At 47.1% G+C, this 23,100-nt stretch overlaps 1 protein-coding gene across 2 annotated transcripts; it reads right to left on the bottom strand.

Moving 5' to 3' along the window:
• Positions 1 to 382: 382 nt before the first annotated feature.
• Positions 383 to 23,100, bottom strand: PLEKHH3 (pleckstrin homology, MyTH4 and FERM domain containing H3). 2 transcript variants are annotated; one of them, XM_063132153.1, is made up of 12 exons: positions 22,804 to 23,100; positions 13,159 to 13,217; positions 9,746 to 9,834; positions 8,563 to 8,757; positions 8,000 to 8,157; positions 7,145 to 7,253; positions 6,664 to 6,961; positions 6,028 to 6,238; positions 5,553 to 5,689; positions 4,968 to 5,088; positions 4,462 to 4,693; positions 383 to 672 (listed from the first exon to the last, which is right to left on the bottom strand). In XM_063132153.1, exons 1-11 carry the CDS (start codon positions 22,948 to 22,950, stop codon positions 4,478 to 4,480), a joined length of 1,740 nt encoding a protein of 579 aa, XP_062988223.1. In that variant the 5' UTR covers positions 22,951 to 23,100; the 3' UTR covers positions 383 to 672; positions 4,462 to 4,477. The 2 variants fall into 2 exon arrangements, with proteins under 2 accessions (XP_062988223.1, XP_062988232.1); XM_063132162.1 differs by having other exon boundaries at positions 6,028 to 6,235; positions 22,804 to 23,099.

Below are 23,100 nucleotides of genomic sequence, written 5' to 3' on the forward strand. Positions count from 1 at the left end.
GAGGAGGGATTTCCCCCCCTAGTAGTTCAAACCTTTGCTCTAATGCCAAACAGTTCTAGAGAAAAGCTAAGCACCCTTTAGTATGTTTCATACATGTACACTTCCCCGTTTAACTTTAACCTTGTCAAAAATAAACAGCCGCTATCTTCTCTCCCTATGCCCACACAAAGCATTAAAAATAGGGAGCTTTACAAGAGATAGTGATGGCCTTGGGTAGGTTCCACTGGCCTCTGAAATCTCTTGATGTCTAGTGGGTGTGCAAAAATAATGCACTCTGTAAAAACTAGGTGATTTATGAGGTGTAGGCACTGCAGTAAAACTGCTTGGGAGTAATGGGGGAATGTCCACTTGTTTTTACTGGAGAGAAGAACAAAGACAGTGATTCTATTGATATAAATATTTTTATACAATTGTGGGGATGGGGGATCCCTCTGCACAGGAGAGGAGACATAGTTACCAGCTCCTTAGGAGCATAAAGTACCACTGGTATCCTTGCTACAAGTGTCTGAAGGCACTGGTCCTGGATTACAAGGCTGCTTCCAGGGCAAGGAGGCAGTCAGCATCCCAATTCTGGCAGTTGGGTGAGCACAATCCCTGATTTTAGTGCGGCCACTGGAGTCTCCTGCTGCAGGTTGGTGCTGAACATGTTTGCATGTAGGTGCTGCATAATACCTGAAAAGAAAGCAAAAGATAGTTGCTATATCACACCTCAGCTCACTCCTGCTATAGTTTTTTGCTCCTCTGATTGCAGATTAAATCTGAGGGTCCTGCCAGATATTGGTGGCACTCCAAGCCAGGCCCAAAAAGAAAATGGGAGGATGTGCTCTATATCCTTGAACAAGAGGGAAGAAAGTTGTATCTGCAAATAATTCAGTTTCCAAAAACACACCTTTTTTTAAAAGGAACAAACAGTTTCCGGGTCAGCAAGGGAATAGAACAAGGAGCAAAGGGTAAACTCATTTCCATAGGAGGCAGAGACAATCACATCAAAGTTGTGTCCCACAGGAAGGGGAGGGGGACACACACACACCCTTGTCAATCTTGGCTCTACATCCTACTGAAGAGTAGAGTTAATAGTTTACTCCTAGTTTCTTTGGGAAGAGAAAGAGGGCCTGTCACCTTTCTGTCAGTTCTTAGACAGGTGTTAGGACTTGTCATATTCTGGGCTGAAGTCCCACTGTGGTGATGAGTGAGAGACTCCTTCAAGCCCTCCACTTCTCCTCCTCCTCTCTCTATTTCACCTCAGAAATTACTTCACTTAAAACTCCCCCAAAAATCAGTGGAGAGGGGGGGTGTCTGGTTTTTCAGCACTATCGTTGCCCACAGAAGCCCACCAAGATATTGTTAGCGGGCTTAGAGTGTGTCCTGACCACGGTCCTACCAGGTCTCCGCATTTTCCCTTGAAGGAAGGGCCGTCCCCCAGTATCAGTAGTTCTGCTAGTGTGCACACCAGGCTTCGGCCAGGCAAGACAGTCTCCAGATGGCTCGTTTCTACTGAGTTAGTGATGAACACCACAGATCCCTCCTTTAGATGTGACCAGTTAAGTTAAGCTACAAGTGGGGGAGAGGAATGTCCCTCAGTGAGGACAGGTTTCCCGCGTGTGGGGAATCTCCATTGGCAACATGCCTGGGGCTCAGCAAAGCCTGTTCTGACGTTCTCAGGCCCTTCCAAGGGAGGCTGTTTCAGGCTTTCCTGCAACAGGGACTGGCCTAGACTCAAGCAGACATCCTGTACTTAAACAAGCAGGTGGTCTGTGAAGTAGCCACGGCACTAGCCAAACAGTTGGCAAAGGTGTCACGCGGCCGCAACCAAAAGCAGGATACACATCGCACTTTTTCATCTAGCGGCTCTTCTACTTCCCCCACTGCCTTTACTTCCCCCACCCCCACCCCCGTTACAAAAAGGAGGGAAAGTTGTAAAAAAGAGCAAGCACAGCCACCAGCACAGTCATGCATTCTTTAGTGGATAAGATGGCACGCACCCACCCTCTGCCCCAGTAGTTCACCACCAGGAACGATGGGGTGATAGACAACATTGAGGAAGCTTGTCTACTGGCAGAGGGAATGCTTTGCGGCCTGTTTCTGATATTGAGCAAGGGTCTCAAGTAGGCTCTGAGCAAGGAGATTGACAGTTTTTTGAAGGGGACACTGCGGACTTTGCTTCAGCCCATTTCCCCCCCCCCCCCCCCCGTTATTCTGGCCAAAGCCATAAGGACTTTAAATGATAGGCTCCACCTCCAGTTCTAGCTGAAACTGAGGCAGTTGATAAGCGGCTGAGGGATGCACCAGCCATGCCCGAGAGACAAGTGACAGCGTTGGATACGGTGCTCCCACCTAGGCGCCCAACAATTCATCTCCTCTCCCACAGTAAAATCCTTCCTGCCAGGAGTGACCCTAATTTCTCCAACCAGCAGTTCCTCGTTGCCCCTCCTGGGATATGACAAAGGTCCTCAAGGCATTGACAGGTACACCATTCAAACCACTCCGCAATATCTCCCTGCATATTCTCACCTGGAAGGTAACCTTAGTAGCATTAATTTCAGCCACACACATTGGGAGCATTGTCTATGTGCAAGGATCTCTTGTACAGGACAGGATAGTTTTGAGACCTGACCTGGATTCATGCCAAAGGTTAGCTCCACTTTTCATCGCATTTAGGAAATCGTCTTGCCTGATTTCTGCCCAAACCTTTCTCATCTGAAGGAAAAGATTCGGCACAACCAGAGCTCTGAGGTTTTACCTGAAGCACACCCTAGAGTAATCATGTACATTTTTATCTCTTACAAGCCAGGAGCCCTGAGAAAAAGGACCCGTTCAGACAACACACTAAACCATGGTTAGGCCTCTAACTCTTGGAACAAATGATTAGTGAGCATGTTTAAACTGTGTTTACGTAGCCACCATGAGTAGTAATGGTTCACATGACACACTAAGCCGTACTGTTTAGCTCAAAACGCATACCGATGGCTTAGAGTGTCACCTGAACAGGGTCAAAGTCACACCACCATATGCAGATGGGTAAGGGAATGCATAGCAGTGGCTATGTTGGGAACCTCCAGGAGATATTTCTGCGTGCTTCACCAGAAGTGCAGCAGCCACAGCTGTGTTACAAACCAATGCATCGCTAGAAGACACTTGAAAAGCAGCTATCTGACCTTCACCTTCCACATTCACACACCACTGTAAAATTGACAAGTTTGCTTCCACGGGGCATCCTTTGGACTTCAAGTCCTACAACGGATCATATAATTGTGACCCACCCGCTTTGGCTCTGGAGCCTGCTTCAGTTGGACCCCATGCCCACCCCCTCTCCAGGGCTAACATCTTCACCCTGTGGGGAAGAAGAAGGAGCTGTTGGTTTGCCCCTCCATTGGGAGATGAGAGGACGGAGCAGGGCCTTCCCACCAGCCTAAACAGTCTCCTTAATTTCTTTCTCCCTCTTCCCTCCATCCACTTTTCCTTGTGTGTCTTGTCTTTTTTAGAATGTAAGCCTGAGGGTAGGGGGCTGTCTTCTTTATTGATAAATTGTAAGCCAGTCCGAGAGCCTTTTGGCTGAGGTGCGGGATAAAAATACTCCAAATAAATAAATAAATGAAGTGAAGTTCTGGTCAGCAAGACATGGAGCGCCTCCCTGTATCATGCATATAAATAGGGAGAAGCTTTTCTTGCTATGGGGTTGGGGGTGGTTTGTGCTATTTTGCATTTGAGTGGACCCCCCACCCTTCCTGTGGAATTGAGATTCTGCTCAATCCCCTCTACGAGAGCTAATTTAGTTCCAGCAGTTATTCTGAAGCGTTGGTGTTTTTTTAAAGTTCTTATAGTTGTAGCAAGTTCCTCCCCTTCCTGTGGGACACAGCCTGAATGTGACTGGCCCTACCTTCTACAGAAGTGGGAGTTAAGCCTTTCTTCCTTGCTGCACACTTCATGGACCGGAACACTACTTCACTGTAAGTCCAGTTTTTAGCCATTACAACTAATGGATAAAACCAGCAACGCCTCTCCCCCCCCCACTTTAAAGCTAGACTGAGAAGAAGCCACGTTGGCTAGTAGACCCTATTCTTAGGGAGAGGAACAGTGTGTGTGTACAGTAGGATCAATCTTCCAGCAAACCTCATCCACCACAGGACATAAGACCATGTCACACACTCCCTTGCACATGCCTCCAGACAACACACATACCTTTTCCAAAATGGGGAAAATACCTTTTCCTGATCCCAGCAAGGCATATGCTTCATCATAAATACATCTAATTGTATTGATACCAGTTCTATTTCTCTTTCACAACCCGTGTCCAGTTTACATCTACAATACCATGTAGATTCTGCTTTGCCCACCCCCCACATTTCTCACCATTGATCTTGTGTGGGCCGGCCACCTATCTCTTGTCCCTCTCCCCAACCCATACACTTGATCTCTCAATGTCATGCCTACATGGGTAGAAATGCAGGTGGGAAAACTCACCTGATGAGCCTCTCAATCAAAGGCAGCAGAGCCAAAGGCCAACCACATGCCCACCAGGTCGAGGTGGCCTGCCATGGCCTCTAGCTGTCTCATCCCCTGCAATTGCTTCGGTTTGTCCTTGATGGCCGCCTCCTAGAGATGGCCGGGTGAATGTTCCTTCCACTTCACCTGTTGCTTTGCCAGTGAGGAGCCACTCCACAGTCCAGCAGACAACGCTCCAGCGAGAAATCCCCTGGTGGCATGGAAGATCTTGGTGTTAGAGGGTGGTAAAGTAGAGAACGATGGCAGAAATGCAATGTAGGTTAACAAGGAAGAGCTGGTCTGAGCAAGGGCAGGGTATGCGGGTAGAGAAGTCAGCATTCAGGCTTTGCACTGCAGCCAAAGGCTGAAGTGTCTCTTTAGTGGCAGGCATACAGTTATGGAAGACCAGCTCATGGGCCTGTAGGTAGAGGGTAGAGAAGTGTGTTAATCTTCCAAGATTGACAACTCGGAAGCATGACCCTTACTTGCTTAAACAGCAGTGCAAACTCCTGGCTTTTGCAGGGGACACGGTCCATGTTCAGACACCTATAATGCCTCAACCAGAGACTTCCAGGGAGCTTCCAGTGTGACTCATCTCCAGCTAAGCTAGGCCAAATGAACAAGCAAGAAAAGACTGTTCATCAGGGCTGCAGCTCATAAACCATCCTATCCTAATCAAACGTTAGGCAGATGAAAGGGATTTTAACTTGGACAATCCCACCCTTCCTCTACTTCTCCATGGTAAAGCTCAACATCCCTCTTCCCACTACCCAAGACAAAGTCGTATGCAGCCTTTTCTTGTTTACATCCTTCATTTCTCAAAATTGTGTCCTGAATAAATTAAGCAAACTCCTGTTTCTGCTTGCAGGAGGTGGCCCCTACCACTGCAACCAGCAGCCAACATTTCTCAAAGCATGACTTCCATATTTGCAAGACCATCTCTGCAGACCTAGGTGTGAGGATCTTGCTTGCTTTTGAAATTCAGGATACTTCACATACTGCCTACTCTTGGACCTTTCCTCTGTTCAGATGTGACTGAGACACAAGTTCAGTTGTATGAGGACATTTACTTCTCAAACCTGGTGAGGACCTCTGCCACCAGCACATCCTCCGGAAGGGGGCACTCACGCTGCCAGGTCTCCTCATAGAGGACAAATGAGTTGGGGCTACAGGCCAGGCCCAGGCGCAACATCAGCTTCTGGGCCACCTGGGACGAGGAGACAAAGGAGGTGACAGGAGGCCTGGCCATGTCCAGCAGGAGGGCACTCAGTGCTGCAAAGGGGACACAGACAGGGTCAAGCATGCTGAGGAAAGACAGATGGGTTGGGGAGGGGATGAAGGTGAATTTCTGAATGCCTGGCCCTCTTGATGAAGACAAGGACATCTTGTATCACTTGCTTCCTCTCGAGGAAGGGATGGAAGCAGTAACACCAAGATCTGTGCGGTCAGCTGTTTGGGTAGCCTGGAAGCCACCAAGGGAGGGGTTTTGCCACAAACCAAAGTCCTGTCTCCCAGCCGCTGCTTAAGCCCCTGGCCTCTGCTCACCTCCTGGACTGTGGTTTGAGAGGTGATGGCGACATGACAGGTGCCGGTGCCAGGGCAGTGCATGGTGCACACCACTTCCTGGTGTCCCATCAGTCCTGCAATCTCATCCAATGAGGGCACACACTCCCACCTCTTGGTCTTACGCAGGGCCTCTGTGATGAAGTGTCCATATTGAGCTATCTCTGAGGCTGGGAACCGATTCTCTGTCCTGCTGGGGCCAGGAAAAGGCTGGCATTAGATAACTGAAGACCTATAGTCCAACCTCATTAATACGAATGCTGTTCAGTGCTCTGCTCCACACTCAAAGACACAACTATTAAAGAGCCTACTGATGTGTCAGATCACAAGTACGGCACGATGGAGATATCCATGCCCTCTGGTTAAACCCAGCCTCTGGAAATTGGAAGTAACCTGTCTCTGAACACAGAGATTGGAGAAAACCTGTCCTAATCCCCCTATGAATAAGAGTTGTTGTAGAAGCAGAAAAGCTGGTAGTCAAGACCTTCCCCCCTCTAATCTCCTTCAGACTGACAGGGAGGCTTTGGCTAGCTGATCACTGGTCTTTCAACCTTACGGCAGTCAATAAAGCATTAGACTGCCACCACACACATTCCTTTCCCTTTGCCCCAGACTCACCGCTGCAGGTGCAGCTGCAGGTAGCACAGTACAGGCAGGGAAGGCATAAAGGTGCAGCTCATGCAAGTGAGCAGCTGCCAGTAGCGCAGGTTTGCAGGTGCACCTGGTATGGGTGGCTCTGTTGTCTGCTTCACCAGTTGGCAGTAAATCTCATCCACCAGGGATGGGAGGTCATGGCAAGTTTGCAGCACCCCCTGCATGAGGAGTGCTGGCTCTCGCACCCCTTCCAGCTGTTGAAGTGAGTGGAACAGCTTGACAGCTTCATCACGAAGCCCTGCATAGCCTTGGCCACCAGGAGCTGCAGAACAAGGCCAGGGATGGGGGGAGAGAAACGAGCCATTAGCCAAGGTTCCACGAACCTAAATCCGCCCCGCGGCTTGTTGCCATTTTCAACCACGTAGGCCAAGCACATATGGCAACAAGGACTGAAGCCAACAAGATAAGGAGGATATTGATCCCTCACGAGGAAGGACCCACTCACCTGCATAAGAGAAGGGTAGTAGTGGTGCATAGATAGGACCAGCCGTATAACACAGGATGGGATTATTTTGATAAATTTGATCCAGGTTTTCTGGGCTGTTGCGGTTCTCCTAGGATAGGGTGGAAGATAGAGGCATTTCCATTCAACCCGCAAGGGGAGGAACCTTGAGATCACCCTCCTTCAGTAGGGGATGGCATCAGGGTACCTCCTAGAACTATTGTGCCAATGTATGGAATTGCTACGGTATCCAAGATGTCACCCTCCTGGAATAAGCACTCTAAGTCTGTGTACAGTGTGAATGGCTGCTGTCACCATAGAGGCACTTCCCTTGCTGATATGTCTCAGACAGCAGACTAAGTCATCCTCAACTTCCACCCACATTTTACATGGCAAACCCACAGGGCAGCCTCCACAATGTGCGATGTTGCACTTGTTGGTGATAAGTCACAGAGAAATAGAAGGAACAGGCCCAGATCTCCACCCATGCCCCCCCCCCCAAGACTTCATTAAATATTACTAATTTTAATGTAGGCTGCACCTCTGACCGAAACCAACACACATGCAGGTTAGATCATGACAGTATAAAAATATTTGAAAACAATACATGAAACTCAAACATTTTAGATATATTTAAAACAATTCTAAGAATTAAATTACAAATATTAGAATCAAAGACACCAATACAACCATAAAGGATTACGGTCACACCCCTAGTAAGAAACGCTGTATGTAAATGTCTCTTCCTTTTTCCAGGAATTAAACCACTGTGCCCATTACTGAGGACTTCCATTCCTGGCTCCATTAGCATGGCCTTGTGCTCATCTCACCCATTCATTCCCTTCCTTCATCCCTCACCTCAATGTCACACATGAGGAGTTGCGTGGGGGTCTGAACAGGGGCTTTGCTGATGATGACCTTCTGCAGTGCACAAACCCAATGCACAGCCTCATTTAAGTGCTCCGTGTAGAGCCGGTAGCAGTGCTTCCTGCCGAAAACAGTCACTGCCCAGTATCCTGCAGAAGTGGGAAAAGGGAGTACAAACACAACAGAAATCATGCTGGGAGAACCAACAAGCAATTAACACACATATACACACAAATAAACAAACAGGAAACAGGTTTCCCTCCAGCCCAACCTCACAATAGACAATAGGTATATCAGTAGCTTCTGATACCCTGGCAGGAAAACCTAGGAGTTCAACTCCCTGCTGAGCACACACACATACATATTACAAAAGACACACAAACAAAGGGCGAGAGGAGGGTGGGGAGAGAGAAGAGGCCTTGGATTCCCCATTGCTGCCACTCACAGACCACACAGATGCTAAATGTTCAGAACACCCAAGCAAGCGAATTCAGGAGGCAGGGCTCCCTGCTTTGGTCCTACTCCTCAATCAGGCACAAACACATACTCTTTACCTGTCTCTTTGTAGGTCTGCTTGTCAGGCCATAGCACAGAACAGAGGCTGGTGAGGACAAGGGACCCAAGGCGCCGGGCGCTCACCTCGCACCCGCTATAGTAGTCAAGGGAATCCTCGGTCAGCACAAACCAGTATTTGCGGGGCCGCAGCCACGGAGTCTTTATACCTCCCCGCACCTCTCGCTGCAGCCAGCCTGCAAGATGGATAGGAAGATGGGGTGATGGGTTTACATTGACCCCCTTCCTAAACTCAAGACCCTTTGCTTCTCTTTGTGCGTCCATAAAGAATAGAACAGGGGTCCCCAACCTTCTTGGATCGGTGGCCACATTCAGAATTTTGAAAATGTTGCTGGGGGGGGCGTCGTCGTACCAATTTATAAAATGGCTACCACGGTGGGCACAGCCAGTCACAAAACATTCATTTCCCAGAACGCAAACTGGTAAGATGAAATGAAAAGTAACTCGTCCAAATACCTAAGTACAGGGCAGAGTTGGGATCTGAAGTCCAACACACAAACCCACTCTTGAACCTAAATAAAGATGACACTGGAGGGCAGCACTTCACTTTGCAGCATGCTAGCTTCCCCGTTTTGTTAAAAATAATAATAAGAAGAAATAAAATAAAAAACAGGAGGGGCAGGGAACCTGGTAGACATCAAGAGAGGTGTCTGTAAGCACATAAACATCATGTTGAAGGCTTTTTTTTAAAGAAGTGAAAAAATGCAGGTTTCTACATTATGAGCTACATTCCAGGTTGTGCAGAGAATATGTCCTGATTACAAGCAGAAGTGACCAGCCAGTCCATACAACCACGGAAGATCACACCTAATGGTCTCAAGTACTCTTGGGTACTGCGCAACCTGAGACTAGGGCAGCATGTGTGATTTAAGTCCTGATGGAAGCCACCAGCCCAGAATCTAGCCCCTTTCATTCTTTCATTTTAAGACACAACTTACCATTCCTACATGGTATTGGGGAAACCACCCTTAAAAGATTGGGCAGCATCTGGTGGTCCGACCACCCTTCCCAGAGGTAATGTAAAGAGAAGTTTATTTGTGTAGCCAGAGCCATTACAAACATATATATAATCAAATAAAACAGAATAATCAAATATATTACAAATACATAAGGAATGAAAAAGTCCTGGTTATAGCTTGTGAGTTATGCTACAAGCGATCTCACCTTTCACAATAGCATCAGGTACATCTTGCACCCTTCCACACTTCTTCTCTGTGATAAGGTGGTGCGTATCTTCAGCCACTGGCAAGGACCTGAGGGCAGCAAACAGGTAATGGGATGGAGACATCAACCTGAGCTGCGAATAGAGCATAAGTGGAGAGGACACAGAACTGTCCCCCCCCCCCGCCCACACACAAATTCTAGACCAGTTTTCCCCATCCTGCATGTCTCCAAATGTGTTAGACTACAACTCCCATCTGGGGTGATGGGAACTACAGTCCAACACATCCATAGGACATCAGGTTGGGAAGGCTCTTCGAGCTAGATATCATTCAGTTCTAGCCCATAATGCTTGCTCTAGAACGGTAGTCTTCCATCTTTTCAGAACCAGGACTACGTTTAACCCCACATTCAGGATACCCAAGCAAGTAAAACTCTTACCCCTCACTACATGAGATCCATGTCTATTGTTTTTTTTAAAAGCAAGTTTTTCCTTCTGCTCTTCTCTACTCACTTTCTCCTTATCTTTCCGCCTTACCCACATTCTTTGTATTTTAAAAAAACAGAACAAGGCAGAACAGTGGATGAAAGACCAAATAAAAGGTAGTTGGGCCCATGGTGGGATCCACTCTAGAGCCTCCGCCTGGCTGGCTGGGACCTGCTAGTGGCTTGCAGCCTGACCTAAAGCGGCTCACAACAGCGGCACTGTCAACATATATGGTTAAAAAAAATAAGTAGAAGAATTGGAGTTTTCAAATGCCTGATTTGGCTGGAGGTTGGGCCCAAGGTTTGCTACTGCTCTACAGTTTCCAAGTTCCCCTCTCAGAGAACTCCAGCCTCTCCCACTCCCAGTCTAGCACCCGTCCCCTTTCTTCTTTTAGGGAAGGAGAAAGGGATGCAGCCTCCGCCCCGCCCCCACCGCTTCTCTCTACAGTTATGGGAAAGTGGGCTGAGAGGACTTGCACTGTTAACCTCAGACTAAAAATAAGCTGTTTATATAGAAGGGCTGCCAAAAATTTGGGAAATGAAGGAGCTCAGTAGAGGAGAGGATGCTGGCTGGATTGCCTGAGAGAGAAGTATGTGCGTGTGTTCTTTGTGTATGTGGGGGAGTGGGAAGTGGGGACAAAAAAGAGAAGGCAGACATGCGAGAGGCAGACATGCCTTCCTCCCCATTCCATGACCCCCCCCCCCTAGCACATCTCAGAGAATCCAGTTCCACAGAGTCTAGCTTGCAAGGATATTTGCAAGGCAGGCAACCCCCAGAAAAACAAGGCCCCCAGCACTCTAAAGTGAGAGATAACGGAAGTCAAACTCACCCAAAAGCTACACCCTTTGATCTGGAAGCTCATCCCAGATACTTGGGAGCTGGGGATAGTGAGAAATGAAAGCACCTCTGCATTGCTCAGAGGCACTCTTTACTTGTTTGCTACGTCATTTGTCCAACTATTGAGAATGAATTCTGAGGCTCAAGTACAAATTAAGTGCACTTTTAGGCCCTCCTGATGTCACCTGTTCTAACGCCTCTCTGTTCCCAACTAAACTGCTCTACCCCCACTAGGCCTCACTCCTCCCTTCCCCACAAGCTGACCACAGCTATGGTCAATCTCCTTCTCCCACTGCCAGAGGTTGAATCCCAGGGCCTTCAGTCTCACAAAAGAGGCTTATTTATGCTTTTTTTTTGTTACAGTTATGTCCCACCTTTTCCCACAAGAAGCCCAAGGCGGTGTACATGATCCTCGTCCTCTGCATTTTACCATCACAATAATAACAACCTTTCTATTTCCCTCTGCTTTTTCCCAGGCCCCATCTGGCAACAGATCAGATGCAAGAGTCACTTCCTCCAGCAGTCAATTCCTCCAAAGTTAAGCCTAGGCCCAGCTGGGAACCGTTAGCTTAGAAGCAGAGCAGGAGATGTGTCACCAAACAGAATACTTCCCAAACAAATCAGCTCTCCCACAGCTGCTGTCTAACTGAGAAAGAACTGAAACCTTCAGGAATAAAGAGAACAGGTGTATTTGGAAGGCCTTAATCTGGATTAGGTTTGAGACCCAGGAAGTATGCCCAATATCAGGTCTTAACCTTAGACTTTGAAATAATCATGAAGAGCAGAGTGCTTCCAAACATATGCAGAGTATCATCCCCATTTATAGTCATTCCCAGACACCTGAATTTCAGGGGGAAACTTCCAGGCTGAGTACGGACCACACGCTAATCAACGGTTGTTTCCCATTCTGTTCCTATTACCACCACCACCCCCAGTTGATTAGTGTGTCGTCCGAACTCAGCTGGTGTGTCGTCTAGGTAGGTAAAGGTCTCTGCACCATGGGCAACTGAATCTCTTCCTCCCTCCCAACCTCCAGCCAACCTCTCCATGTTTACAATCCAAGTCAGTAGGAATTCCCAGTCATAGTTTAATTAGACACAGGACTAAGCTACCTAGGGTATTCCGTATATAGGCAGGATATAAGTTGTTGTTGTTGTTGTTATTATTATTATTAATTGCATTTTTATACCACCCAATAGCCGAAGCTCCCTGGGCGGTTCACAAAAACTAAAACAATTCAAAGTATAAAACAAACAGTATAAAAACATGATATAAAATACACATTAAAACAGATTAAAACATAGCATACATGTTTAAAACATCCTGAAAACATTCTAAAATTTCACTGGATAGACTTGCTGGAATAGATCAGTCTTTATTGCTTTTTTAAATTCTAAAAGACTGTCAAGTTGACGAATCTCCTCCAGCAGGCCATTCCACAGTCTGGGAGCAGCCGAAGAAAAGGTCCTCTGGGTAACGGTTGTTAATCTAGTTTTTGCTAGCTGAAGTGGATTCTTCCCAGAGGACCTGAGTGTGCGGGGCGGATTGTACGGGAGAAGGTGATCCAACAATAAGTTTAAACAATAACAAGCCCCATGCTAGAATCCAAAAACCACGTAGTGTAATTTTCCCATAGCACTTAAGAGAAAGAGAAACAACATCAGCCACCACAGCTCTGGGATTAGATGGTAGGACTTCCAAATGAGGAGGCATGTCATTGAGGGAGGATAATGTCACAGAGATGTGTAAGATGTATTTACTAGAATCTTCTCAGTCTTTTCCTTCCAAGTTTTAAAAACTGTCACCTTGAGGCCTGGGGGTGGGGGCCCATGCCAGCATTAAAGGAGAAATTGAGAAGATGGCAACAGACAGGGGGGGCTTACACATTTCTGGGCCTCTAATGAGAGGCAGTCTGGAGGAGGTCTGTTAAACTAGCTGCAGGTTTGCACATGATTCTACGGTGGCAGTGATGGAAGCCAGAATTCTCACTGTGCGGAACATGTAACACCTCCCCCAGCACATGCACACGCTTCCTCATTGGAGTGCCAGCTCTTCTTCACCCACCTCCATGCAATAACCCTTCATTGCTCACCTTTCAGAATCACTGCTAGCACGACTGGGCTGAGTGAAGTTCACCTGCAAGGCAGATCCCTGGAAAGTGAGAGAGGTTGAGAGAGAGAGAAAACCTCATCAGGACAAAGACAAAGCTATGCATGGCAGATATGAGAGCCAAATATAACGGGAAATACGGCAGGATACTACTGGAAGGGTTTAGAGATGGGGGTTTCAAGAGATGCAATAACACCTCCTGCTTCACAATATTGTTGTTTACTTAATCAGGTGCAGGAGGCTGGTTGGAAGAAAGAATGGGAATGCATGATGACATTGGTACATGCAGGCCACCTCCCCATCCCATTTCCCTACCACACAAGGAAATGAATGATTAATCTGCAACTTTCCCAGGCTGCCTAGTCTGTTCTACTGCCCCTCCCAGGCCACAGCCTGGCTAGCCACCCCCCTCTGCAAGTTGCAGCAGCTGAACGGGTTCCTTTATCCTTGGCTGACCTCGGTGTTGGGCTCAGCACATTGCTGAGTAAGATGCAGACAAACAAAGTCCCATTGTAGCCACGGCTTCCTTCCTCTGCAGGGGAGTGGGGAGAAATGCGAGGAGAGCAGGCAGATCCCAGTAGATGGCAGGGAAAACCCTGGCCTCATGCCCCTTGTTCAAGGGGTGTCCCCAACCTTGGCAAAAATGGCAAGGAAATCTGTCATGCAGTTAAGGGGAACTTGTGGAGGCAGAAAACCAAGTTCTGCTTAGGCATAGCTCTCAACCATTTCCCCAAAGCAAAGATCACATTGGACATTCTTGGGAAAGGGAGGAGAGCAAGAGAGACTAAATATAAAGCCAAGCTGAGTGAGGGAGATCAGGGAGCTACTGCGACAGGTAGGGAGTGATGGACAGGGCACCAACTGTCCCAAAGCACCAAAACACCTGTTGTAACTCAACTCGGCACAGATTGTCAAAATCCTGCAGGGGCGGGCAGAGTGGCAGCAGCCTTCCATAGGCATGGAAGGATTATACCAGAGACGAAGCATAATCGTAAATGGGGGGGAAATCTCGAGCAAGATTTCCGACCTTGCAAAAACTGGAATCCCCCCTGCCTTGTAATTTAACTATTCATCACATTCCAAATTACAGGTGCTGTTGGATCAAAAACATTGCTTTAAAGTAGGAATGAGGAACTTGTGTCCCTCTAGATGTTGCTAGGCTGCAACTCCCATCATCCCACACAACAGGTTATGTTAGCTAGAGTAGATGGAAGTTGCAGTCCACCAACATCTGGAGGTCCACATGTTCCCCACTCCTGATTCAAAGGGAAGAAGAGTTCAAGGACTTACAAATTCATTCACCAGGGCCAGCCCTCCCATGAGGTAGGGCGAATCCCCCACCCCAGGCGGTGGAGCGGACGCAAATTGCACCTCTCCCCCTGCCACCAGCAGCACCACCAGGGGAGCCTGCTGCCATCACCGCCACGGCATTTGCTGCAGCGGCAGAGTGGCCAGTGAGAAGCTCTGGAACACCCGTCCTCCTTCTGTTTCAGTCTGAGTGGCTGCTCTTAGCCACTCTGGCTGCTCTCAGCACGAGCCAGAGCCATGCCAGTTGAGGAAGTGGCCGGTGTGGCTCTTCAGAGAGCTAGTCAGGCTTAAATGCCTGTCTCTGAAGGGATCTCCAGGGACACCCCTCACATCTGAACCTCAGAAGAACATGGAGTCAGTAGCCACATAGCTGCATACTGACTGACTCCTTATGTCAGGGATGGGGTCCTCCAGATGTTTTGGGCTACAACCATTGGCTATGCTGGCTAGGGCTAATGGGAATTGTCAGCTAAAACATCTGGAAAGGCACAAGTTGCTCACCCATGCCTTATGCTTTCATGTTAGTAGTGATGGGTTGTATATACCACTGAGGAGTGGGCTGGAACATAAGGTTGACAGACTGAGGCTGTAGAGAAGAATGCAAGTCTCGATGGCCTTGTAGGCCCCTTCCCACTCTGCTATTCTATGATTCTACGAGGAGCAGGCAGGCATTGGGCAAAAGGTCTGTATCATCATGAGGCGACACACAAACATGAAAAAGGAGAGGCAAGTCATGTCAGTGATGAAACATGCATGGGATTGGCCTTTGCAATAGGTTGGCTCCCTTTAAAATAAACTGTTTAGAATTTATTAGCAGAGTAGGTCTGATGTTCTAACAATGCTTGATAAAATAAACATTGTTAGGTTTACATTTGGATATTAAGTATCCACAATTTTTCAGCTTAAGATAAGCTTTGGAATAGGATGGGTGTCAAAATGAAGAGTTGAGAATTTACAATGTATTTTACTAAAGTCTCTGATAAACTACCGTCCCGATATTCAGTGTTGCCCCAACCTGCAGAGGAAGAGAACTGGGACTGAAAGATCAAATGTAAGTACATTTGTAAGTTGTAAGCAAAGACAATATGCAAAAGTGCAGAATATGTTTAAGTTAAAGCCTTCTAACAATATCCATGTTTGGGGGTGCATGAGCAAGTTTGAATGAGGCTCAAGTACTCTTGACATGGGACAGAGCCTTTTCTGTAGCTGCACCAAATATGTGCAACTCCCTCCTCAAGGTGATAAGATTTACTCCCCCCTCTGTTTGCCTTCAAGTGAGCAGTAAAGATGTTTTTATTTGGTTTAGCTTTCCATGACTGTTGTACGAGCTGATTGTTCTTCTTATACCTGTATGTCTCTGCTGCTTTGTTTCCAAGCTTGTAAGTTTGTTTTTTTAGTTTAGAAGTGTTTTAAATTTTATATTGTATATCACTCTGAATGATCTTGACTGAAGGACAGTATAGGAATATTTTAATAAAATAGAATTTCTCTTCTAGAATTCCCTTGTTTTTCTGAAAGGTGAACAATTTGGTGGGGGCGAGGGGGACAGAATTTAACTTAATTGCAGTTCATTAGCTAGCATTTATACTGTGCGTTATAGTATTGAAACCTCTCTCTCTCTCTCTCTCTCTCTCTCTCTCTCACTCACACACACACACACAGCTGTCTTCCTTAGTCTCACATTCAAATTCAAGCAGCAGTATCCCCCCTTCCCTGAGAAGCAGTGGCTTCCATTGCTACAGCCTGCAAAACAGCCATTTTACTTTTGGGTAGCAGGGTAGGCTGCACTAAAAAGAAGAAGCTTCAACTAGACATGTGTTGTGTAACTTACCCTGAGTTCACTTCCCATTAATTAAAATTAGAACTCTGAAACCACATATCTTTAGGAAAACACAAGGGATTTCCACCAAACCAGCGAAAAAAAGAGAACCATACAACACACTTGATTTCTTAACATATTGAAAACCACTAAAAATAAAGAAATGTTGTGGGTGGGAGAATATGGTGGCAAGTGTGATCTTCATATCCCAATGCAAACATTTTAACCAGCCATAATGCAGCCATTCTTTATTGTTCTTCCTCTAACATTTAGCCAGATAAATGTTAGAGGAAGAGTAAATTTATACCAAATTATAAATTATCAGCGGAGTAAATGTATACCAAATTATACATCACAACAACAAATGTGCTTGATAATATGGATGCAATTCTAATATGTAAGGCCATTTCAACACTTTAAAAGTGGAGTATAGAGTATAAATGTGCTCTGGCACTGTTGCTCATTACATATTTATCAGTACTATGTTTATCTGCCAGAGGGCAACATCTGGGCACATATGGAGGAGGAAGGAGGCTTGCAACACTATCTAGGCAGGTAGAGTGCTAGCAGCAGAAGTCCTGCATGACAGCCATCACACCCAATACCAAAGTTGTGAGGGCATAGAGAGCCCGCCTGTTCTTCTTCCGGCCGCTACTCCGCCTCCCGTACTAGGTGCCAGCCCTATGGCTGTGGAAGAAAGGGAAACACCAGGCAGGACATCATTGTAAAACAACTGACAAACAGCATGGATCCACCTGTTATCAATTATCCTCATGTGCCAAAAGGGTGGGGGGTTGGGAATGACAGCTTCAGTGGGAGCCAGGGGCTTACAAAAGCAGCACCAGCAAAGCTTGCAGCATTGATGGGGCCCCTGCTTGTCCTGTACGTGGCCGACCGTACGAATGTGCCTAGGCGGGGTAGAAAAGCAGCACTACAGTTCTGCACTAGAAAGCAGCAAAGACCATAGGTGTTCTATCGTGGGGGTCGTAAGTTGGGGCAGGGAGAACCCCCCTACGACGTTTCATCATGGCCCAGTTCATGGCTTACCACCACCCAAATGAGGCAGAGTGCTTCCAGATCTTTGCTTGACGCTCAGTTGCATGATGAGCCCATCAGAATGTGAGATCACTCCCCTGGAATCCTCCTCAGTCAACACAAAGGGGTTTCTTCCACTTCCTGGCAGAATCAGTCCCCCAGAGTCAGCAACTACTGCAGGAGTAGGCAAATCGTGGCCCTTCAGAAAGTTTGGCCTGTAACTCACCATTGTCTATGCTGAGGGCCACAAGTTATCCTCCCCTGAACTACTGGTTCAGAGTTCTTGCAGAAGACCCTAATTACCTTTTAGTGAGGAGAACCCTGGGCAAGATACTGAGGATTTCACAAAAGCACTCACCTGAGTTACAAGTGGCCCTACCTGCTCTGGCAATTTCCCATTCCTTCCTCTCCAACTGGAGTGAATAAGTTGATAACAACTAAGCTCAGGCATTTTTTAAAAAAGTTTTGCTGCTGTCTGTCCTGTTTAGCTAAAATTCAACAGGTAAGGAAGTTCTCTGCGAGAGAATACTTGTCACTTACCTTATCTATATTAATCAAGAGAAGCACGCAAGGATTCCAGACTAAAAATACAGGTGGGGGGATGGAGGGTGGAATTTGATTCTCTCTGTTCATCTGCAAGCCCTTGCAGTCCATAAGAAAAACACCTTTAGTCCACATATTTCAAATTCAGGCTAGCAGCTTGAAACATGAAGGACTAAAATATCAAAGAATAAATGTATAAAAGGAGTGAGGAACCCAATCAAGTAGAGTTTTGATGCTTCTTTTATTTAATGGGACTAATTAGTTCAACAACTTGCCAAATTATGGGGGGGTTGTATTAAGAGCAAAGTGATATCAGCTTGCAAAAGCATGATTGCATTGTATCATTTTGTCACGCAAGGTGTTGGAGGAAGAAATTAATCAATATTCACCATTCTGAGGCCCTAAAACAGGGGTGGTGAATCTTTTTTCTGTTTAGGGCCACATTCAGTCAGGGAATGCGTGCCGGTAGTGGATTAGCCAGAGCCAAAGGTGGGCAGGGCAGGTGAGACTACTCCACCTGCTTGAAACTAGGCTGAGGGCACACGCAGACCTTGGGCCACAGTTTTCACATCCCTCTGCCCTAAACAAAGATAGGCATGGCAAAAATCTGGTTTCATCATTCATTCTGATTTAAAACAAACAAACCCCAGAGTAACTTCTTCAAACCCCAAAGGCAGAGAGTTTTAGTGATCCAGCTTGGAAAAACCTCCAGATAGCTTGGACTACAGTTCCCATCATCCACAGCCAGAAAGTTACTGCCCTGCTGGCTGGGGATGATGGGAGCTAACATATCTGGAGTCTGCTCTGGCCTATGAAAACTTATGCCGCAAAAAAGTTTAAGGTGCCACAGGACTCCTCCTTGAAAAAATTGTCTTTCTTCCTTATTTTTGTAAAAAAACATTTTTGGACAAGAAATTAAAATAGACAACTTCCAGTCCTCAAATCCTCACCCTGGAAAATATACATTTTTGCTATAAAAAAGAAAAAAAATCCACCTTTCCCACATTTGGGACTTTGTACCAGAAAGTAACAAAGTTAATATCTGAAATGACATAAAACATAGACATTGCTGTATGTATGAAAGGGGGGGGGGAGAGTACAGTCTTTTAAAAATTGGGAGGGGAAAAGCCGTTAAAAGCTGTAGATGAATCAAAGATTAAAAGTAAAAAACCATAATTTTACATATTCATCAACTTAGGTAAAACCTGTGTATTTGTGTTAATAAATGCATGCAATAAAGTTCAACTATCATAGTGGGACTTCGCAGCTACTACTAGAAATCCATGCATGGTTATCAAGCCCACCCAACTTGCAGACTCTTGGGGATGCCGTTCCCAGGATCCAGCGCTCTCCACTCCTCTCTCAGAAAGCCTTGGACTCTCACATCACATGGCTAAGACACTGCACCTAAAGGGAAGCCAGAGCTCTTGCTTTATTATGAAAGCAGAGTCACAACAGGATGGTGTCCTTTAGCACTGCAGCTATCTCAGCTGCAGTAGATAAAAGCTGCTATTTCAAGCACTTTCTGGTACATTATCTCTTGCTGAGATGGCACCTACTTTTAGGCAGAACTACCTGGCTAGACTCAGGTTCCTGCCCTTCTGTTTAAAGGGGATAGTTTTGTTTTATTACTACCATCACATACTTCATTCTTAAGCGTTGCCTCTCTACAAGTTGTCCCATGGGGCTTCGTGTGTGGAAATGAACCTAGACAGCTCCTATGGACCATGCTCCCCAAAGCCAACTTAGTCTGGTTGAGGTCTTCTAAATCCCTTTTCCCAAGATGTCTGGGGAGAGGAGCAAGGGTAATAGTCTCAGGTGACATTATAGCACGCCCAGCTGACACTTATCTAGTGACTGGCTTCAGCATCTGGTCTCTCACGCATGACAAGATATCTTGAAAGTGGCAAGATAATAATGCCTGCCACAGCTGCTTTGGCACAGCATCTAATTGGGAAAGCAGTTCTGGTGGCTTAAGACACAATAGTTCAACAACATCAAGCAGTCAGCACATCTTCCCTATGAGGAGAGGCTAAAGTGTTTTGGATTATGTAGCTTGGAGGGGGGAGACAGCTAAAGAGAGACATGACAAGAGATTTATAACATTATGTATGGTGTTGGGAAAATTAAATCCCACCCCTTTCTCAATACTAAGACTAAGGGTCACCTAATAAAATTGGTTGGCAGTAGATTCAGGACAGAGAAGAGAAAATAGTTCTTCACACAACACAATTAATTTTATTGTATTTGCTGCTCAAAGATGTGATGGCCATGGGCTTAGATCAGCCTTTCCCAAGCCAGTGCCTTCCAATGCTTTGAACTACAACGCCCCAGCACATTTCCCATTCTGGCTAGGAATATATCTGGAGACCACCAGGTTGGGGGAAGACTGGCTAAGATGGTTTAAAATGGGATTAGACCTCCCTAAATGTAACTGTCAATGGTTACTAGCTATGACAGCTAAATGGAGCTTCCAAGTCCAAAGGTGGCATTCTTCCACTGAATATCAGTTATGGTGGAGGGCAGAAACAGCAAGGGAGGGCCTATTGACTTCACACCTTGCTGTGGACTTCCCAGGACCTCCTAGTTGGTTCTTCAACTTATGCAGTGACTAGATAGGAGCCTCATCAGACCTCTGGACTCTCAGAAAGAATGCCATGGTTAGCAGGGGAGGAGGCAGCTGGACAACCGTCAGGGATGCCTTAGGGTCGATTCCTGCATTGAGCAGGGGGTTGGACTTGATGGCCTTGTAGGTCCCTTCCAACTCTGCTATTCTATGATTCTAGGGAATGGGGCATCTGCTGTACTAATCATACCTTATAGTCCAGGTGTGGCACGCTGACCTATCCCATTCCCAGTTGCCTCTAGCTGATCACGTATTCTTCAAATGTTATTGCTAAGTAGGATTAAGGAGAAGGTGCTCCTCAGGGACTTCCAGGCCAGAGGTGGGGGAAGGAAGTGAGAAGGGAAGCCACATGTAAGTCTCCTTGAAGCCAAATCCTTCTCACTTCCCAGGATGGACACAACCTTCACTCACATCCATTCAAGAGCAACTGTCAGCCCAAACCTGCAAGTACGAAGACCATCTCCAAGGCCTACAAATGCAGCTAGAGGCAGGGATGTGTTAGCAACTCAAAGCTGCAACCCACCGGGCAATCAAGCTTTGAGATCCCCTCTCCTCTTCTAAACTCAGGGCTAGTCTTTCCTCTCCTGTGGAGTCCTAATAGCACACGTGTGGAAAACTAAAGAACCTCAAACCAGTTCCTTCCAGTCAGCGGTAATGCACTGCCTCAACATGTCACATCCCGTTCCTCTTGACAGGGCCTGCCTTCCTGACTAGGGAAGCATGAAAGAGAGGCTCCTGAACAGAAAGGGTGTGAGCGTGCGCACACACACTCATACACACACACACAAACATAATTCCTTAGCAGATCCATCTCTGTGTTAAGCTAAACTTTATGAAGTGCCTTCGGATTCTAAAGGCCGGCCAGCCAGCCAGCCTTCAGCCCAGTTCTGTACAAGAGGGCAGCTTGTCCTTTTGCATGTGCCAAGAAATGATGCCATTAAACAGATTATCCAAAGAACTAGCCCAGACAAAGGAAAGATGTCCTTGGCGGTCAGACTCTGTGTCTAGCATCACCATGCCTCTAAAAATCAACTCACATCAGCTTGCCACAATGGCTTCATTTGAGCCAGAGCTTGGCTACCTTGAACCTGTTTCGAATGAGAAGGATTTTACAACAATAATGACAAAGACAATACTACATTTGGGTAAGATCCCAGTGCATTGCCTCCAGAGTAACCACAACCAGCCCTCACATAAGCCAAGAGGTTCAGAATCTTCTTTCTGGAAATCATCCTTTTCTAAAGGAAGATAGATGAAGCAAGTCAGGAAATTCATCCCCATCTCAGCTGGCTTGGGTCCTCACCTCTCCTGTGAGGGAGGCATACAGACAGTAGAACCAGTGCCATGTCTTCCATTCCCTGGGAAACAGAATGGCAGTGGGAAATGTGGGGAGACGAGACATGAATGACTTATGAATTTTGATCGCCCCTGCAAGTCAGGTCTGAGTTCATGCCAGCCAAGGGGCAGCCTGGTTCTCCATGACTCTGACCCTCATGACTTTCCTCTGCCCACAATTTCAAGGAAATGCACTGGGGAGTAAGTGGTGTCCAAGCACCCAGGCCAACAGCTTTCCTACATAATTCATGGCAATGACATTCTATAAGGGTTATAAATATAAGGAAACATCCCTTCCCCCACTCACCTTGCCAGCAGATATTTCCTGTGGTCGGCTTGCTTCTGCCTATCTGAGAAAGATTGATCCCATAGAGTGTGAGGCAGGTAACATTGCCCCTGGGGTGGTTTCCCAAAGAATTAATGATAGGTTGGAGAGACTCAAGCAGAAGGAGGGGGGCTGAATGGGGCCATTCTACGGTTTAGATCAGCCCCAAATAGCAGAGGGCTACCTCCCAAAGTCCAAAGGACCCTAAAGAAACCTGAACATATAAATTAGACAGAGTCAGAGCATGGATCCATTTAGAGACCAAGGGATACCTCTTCGGGAATAAAGGACGTGGGGTCCGGGACTTAATTTGAGTCAAAATTCGACTTAGAAGGCCTCTGGGCATGTTCCAAACTAATTCTTGCACATCGCAACGTAAGCAAGTCCACACCAAATTCTTCCAAATTCTAGCCCTTTTCTCTTTAGAAGTTAACCTGTGCGAAGTTCCAACCCAGGAACTTCCAGAAGCCCTTGTCCTCCGGTGGGGGGCGGGGGACACGCGAGTGACTCCTTTCGGGTCAGGAAAGCACGGGATAAATGACAAAAAACAACACTGCAGAAGTCACACACACCCACACCCCCGAAGGGAACGGGGCGCGACCCCGGCACTGCCTGCGCCCGCCCGAGCAGAGCCCACCTGGTCGGCTTGACTGCGCAGCTCGAAGGACTCCTCGGCTTCCTCCTCGTCTGCCCCCCGCTTGCCTGCCTCGCCATAGTCACGCCGGAGCAAGGTGAAGCCTTGCCTACAGCACAGCAGCCACCACAAGCCGCCGGAGAACGGCATCCGGAGCCGGGTCTCTCTTCAGGGGATTCGCTCTGCGCGGGGAAGCGAAGCGGTGGCTCGGCGCGCCCAGGGCGCACTTGGAGACGCGAGAGGGACCTCTGCCCGCGCCCCGACCCAGCCGTCTACTCCGCTCGCGTCGCCACGGTCTCG

This window comes from Elgaria multicarinata, chromosome 1 (genome assembly GCF_023053635.1).
Source record: "Elgaria multicarinata webbii isolate HBS135686 ecotype San Diego chromosome 1, rElgMul1.1.pri, whole genome shotgun sequence".
Taxonomy (NCBI): domain Eukaryota; kingdom Metazoa; phylum Chordata; class Lepidosauria; order Squamata; family Anguidae; genus Elgaria; species Elgaria multicarinata.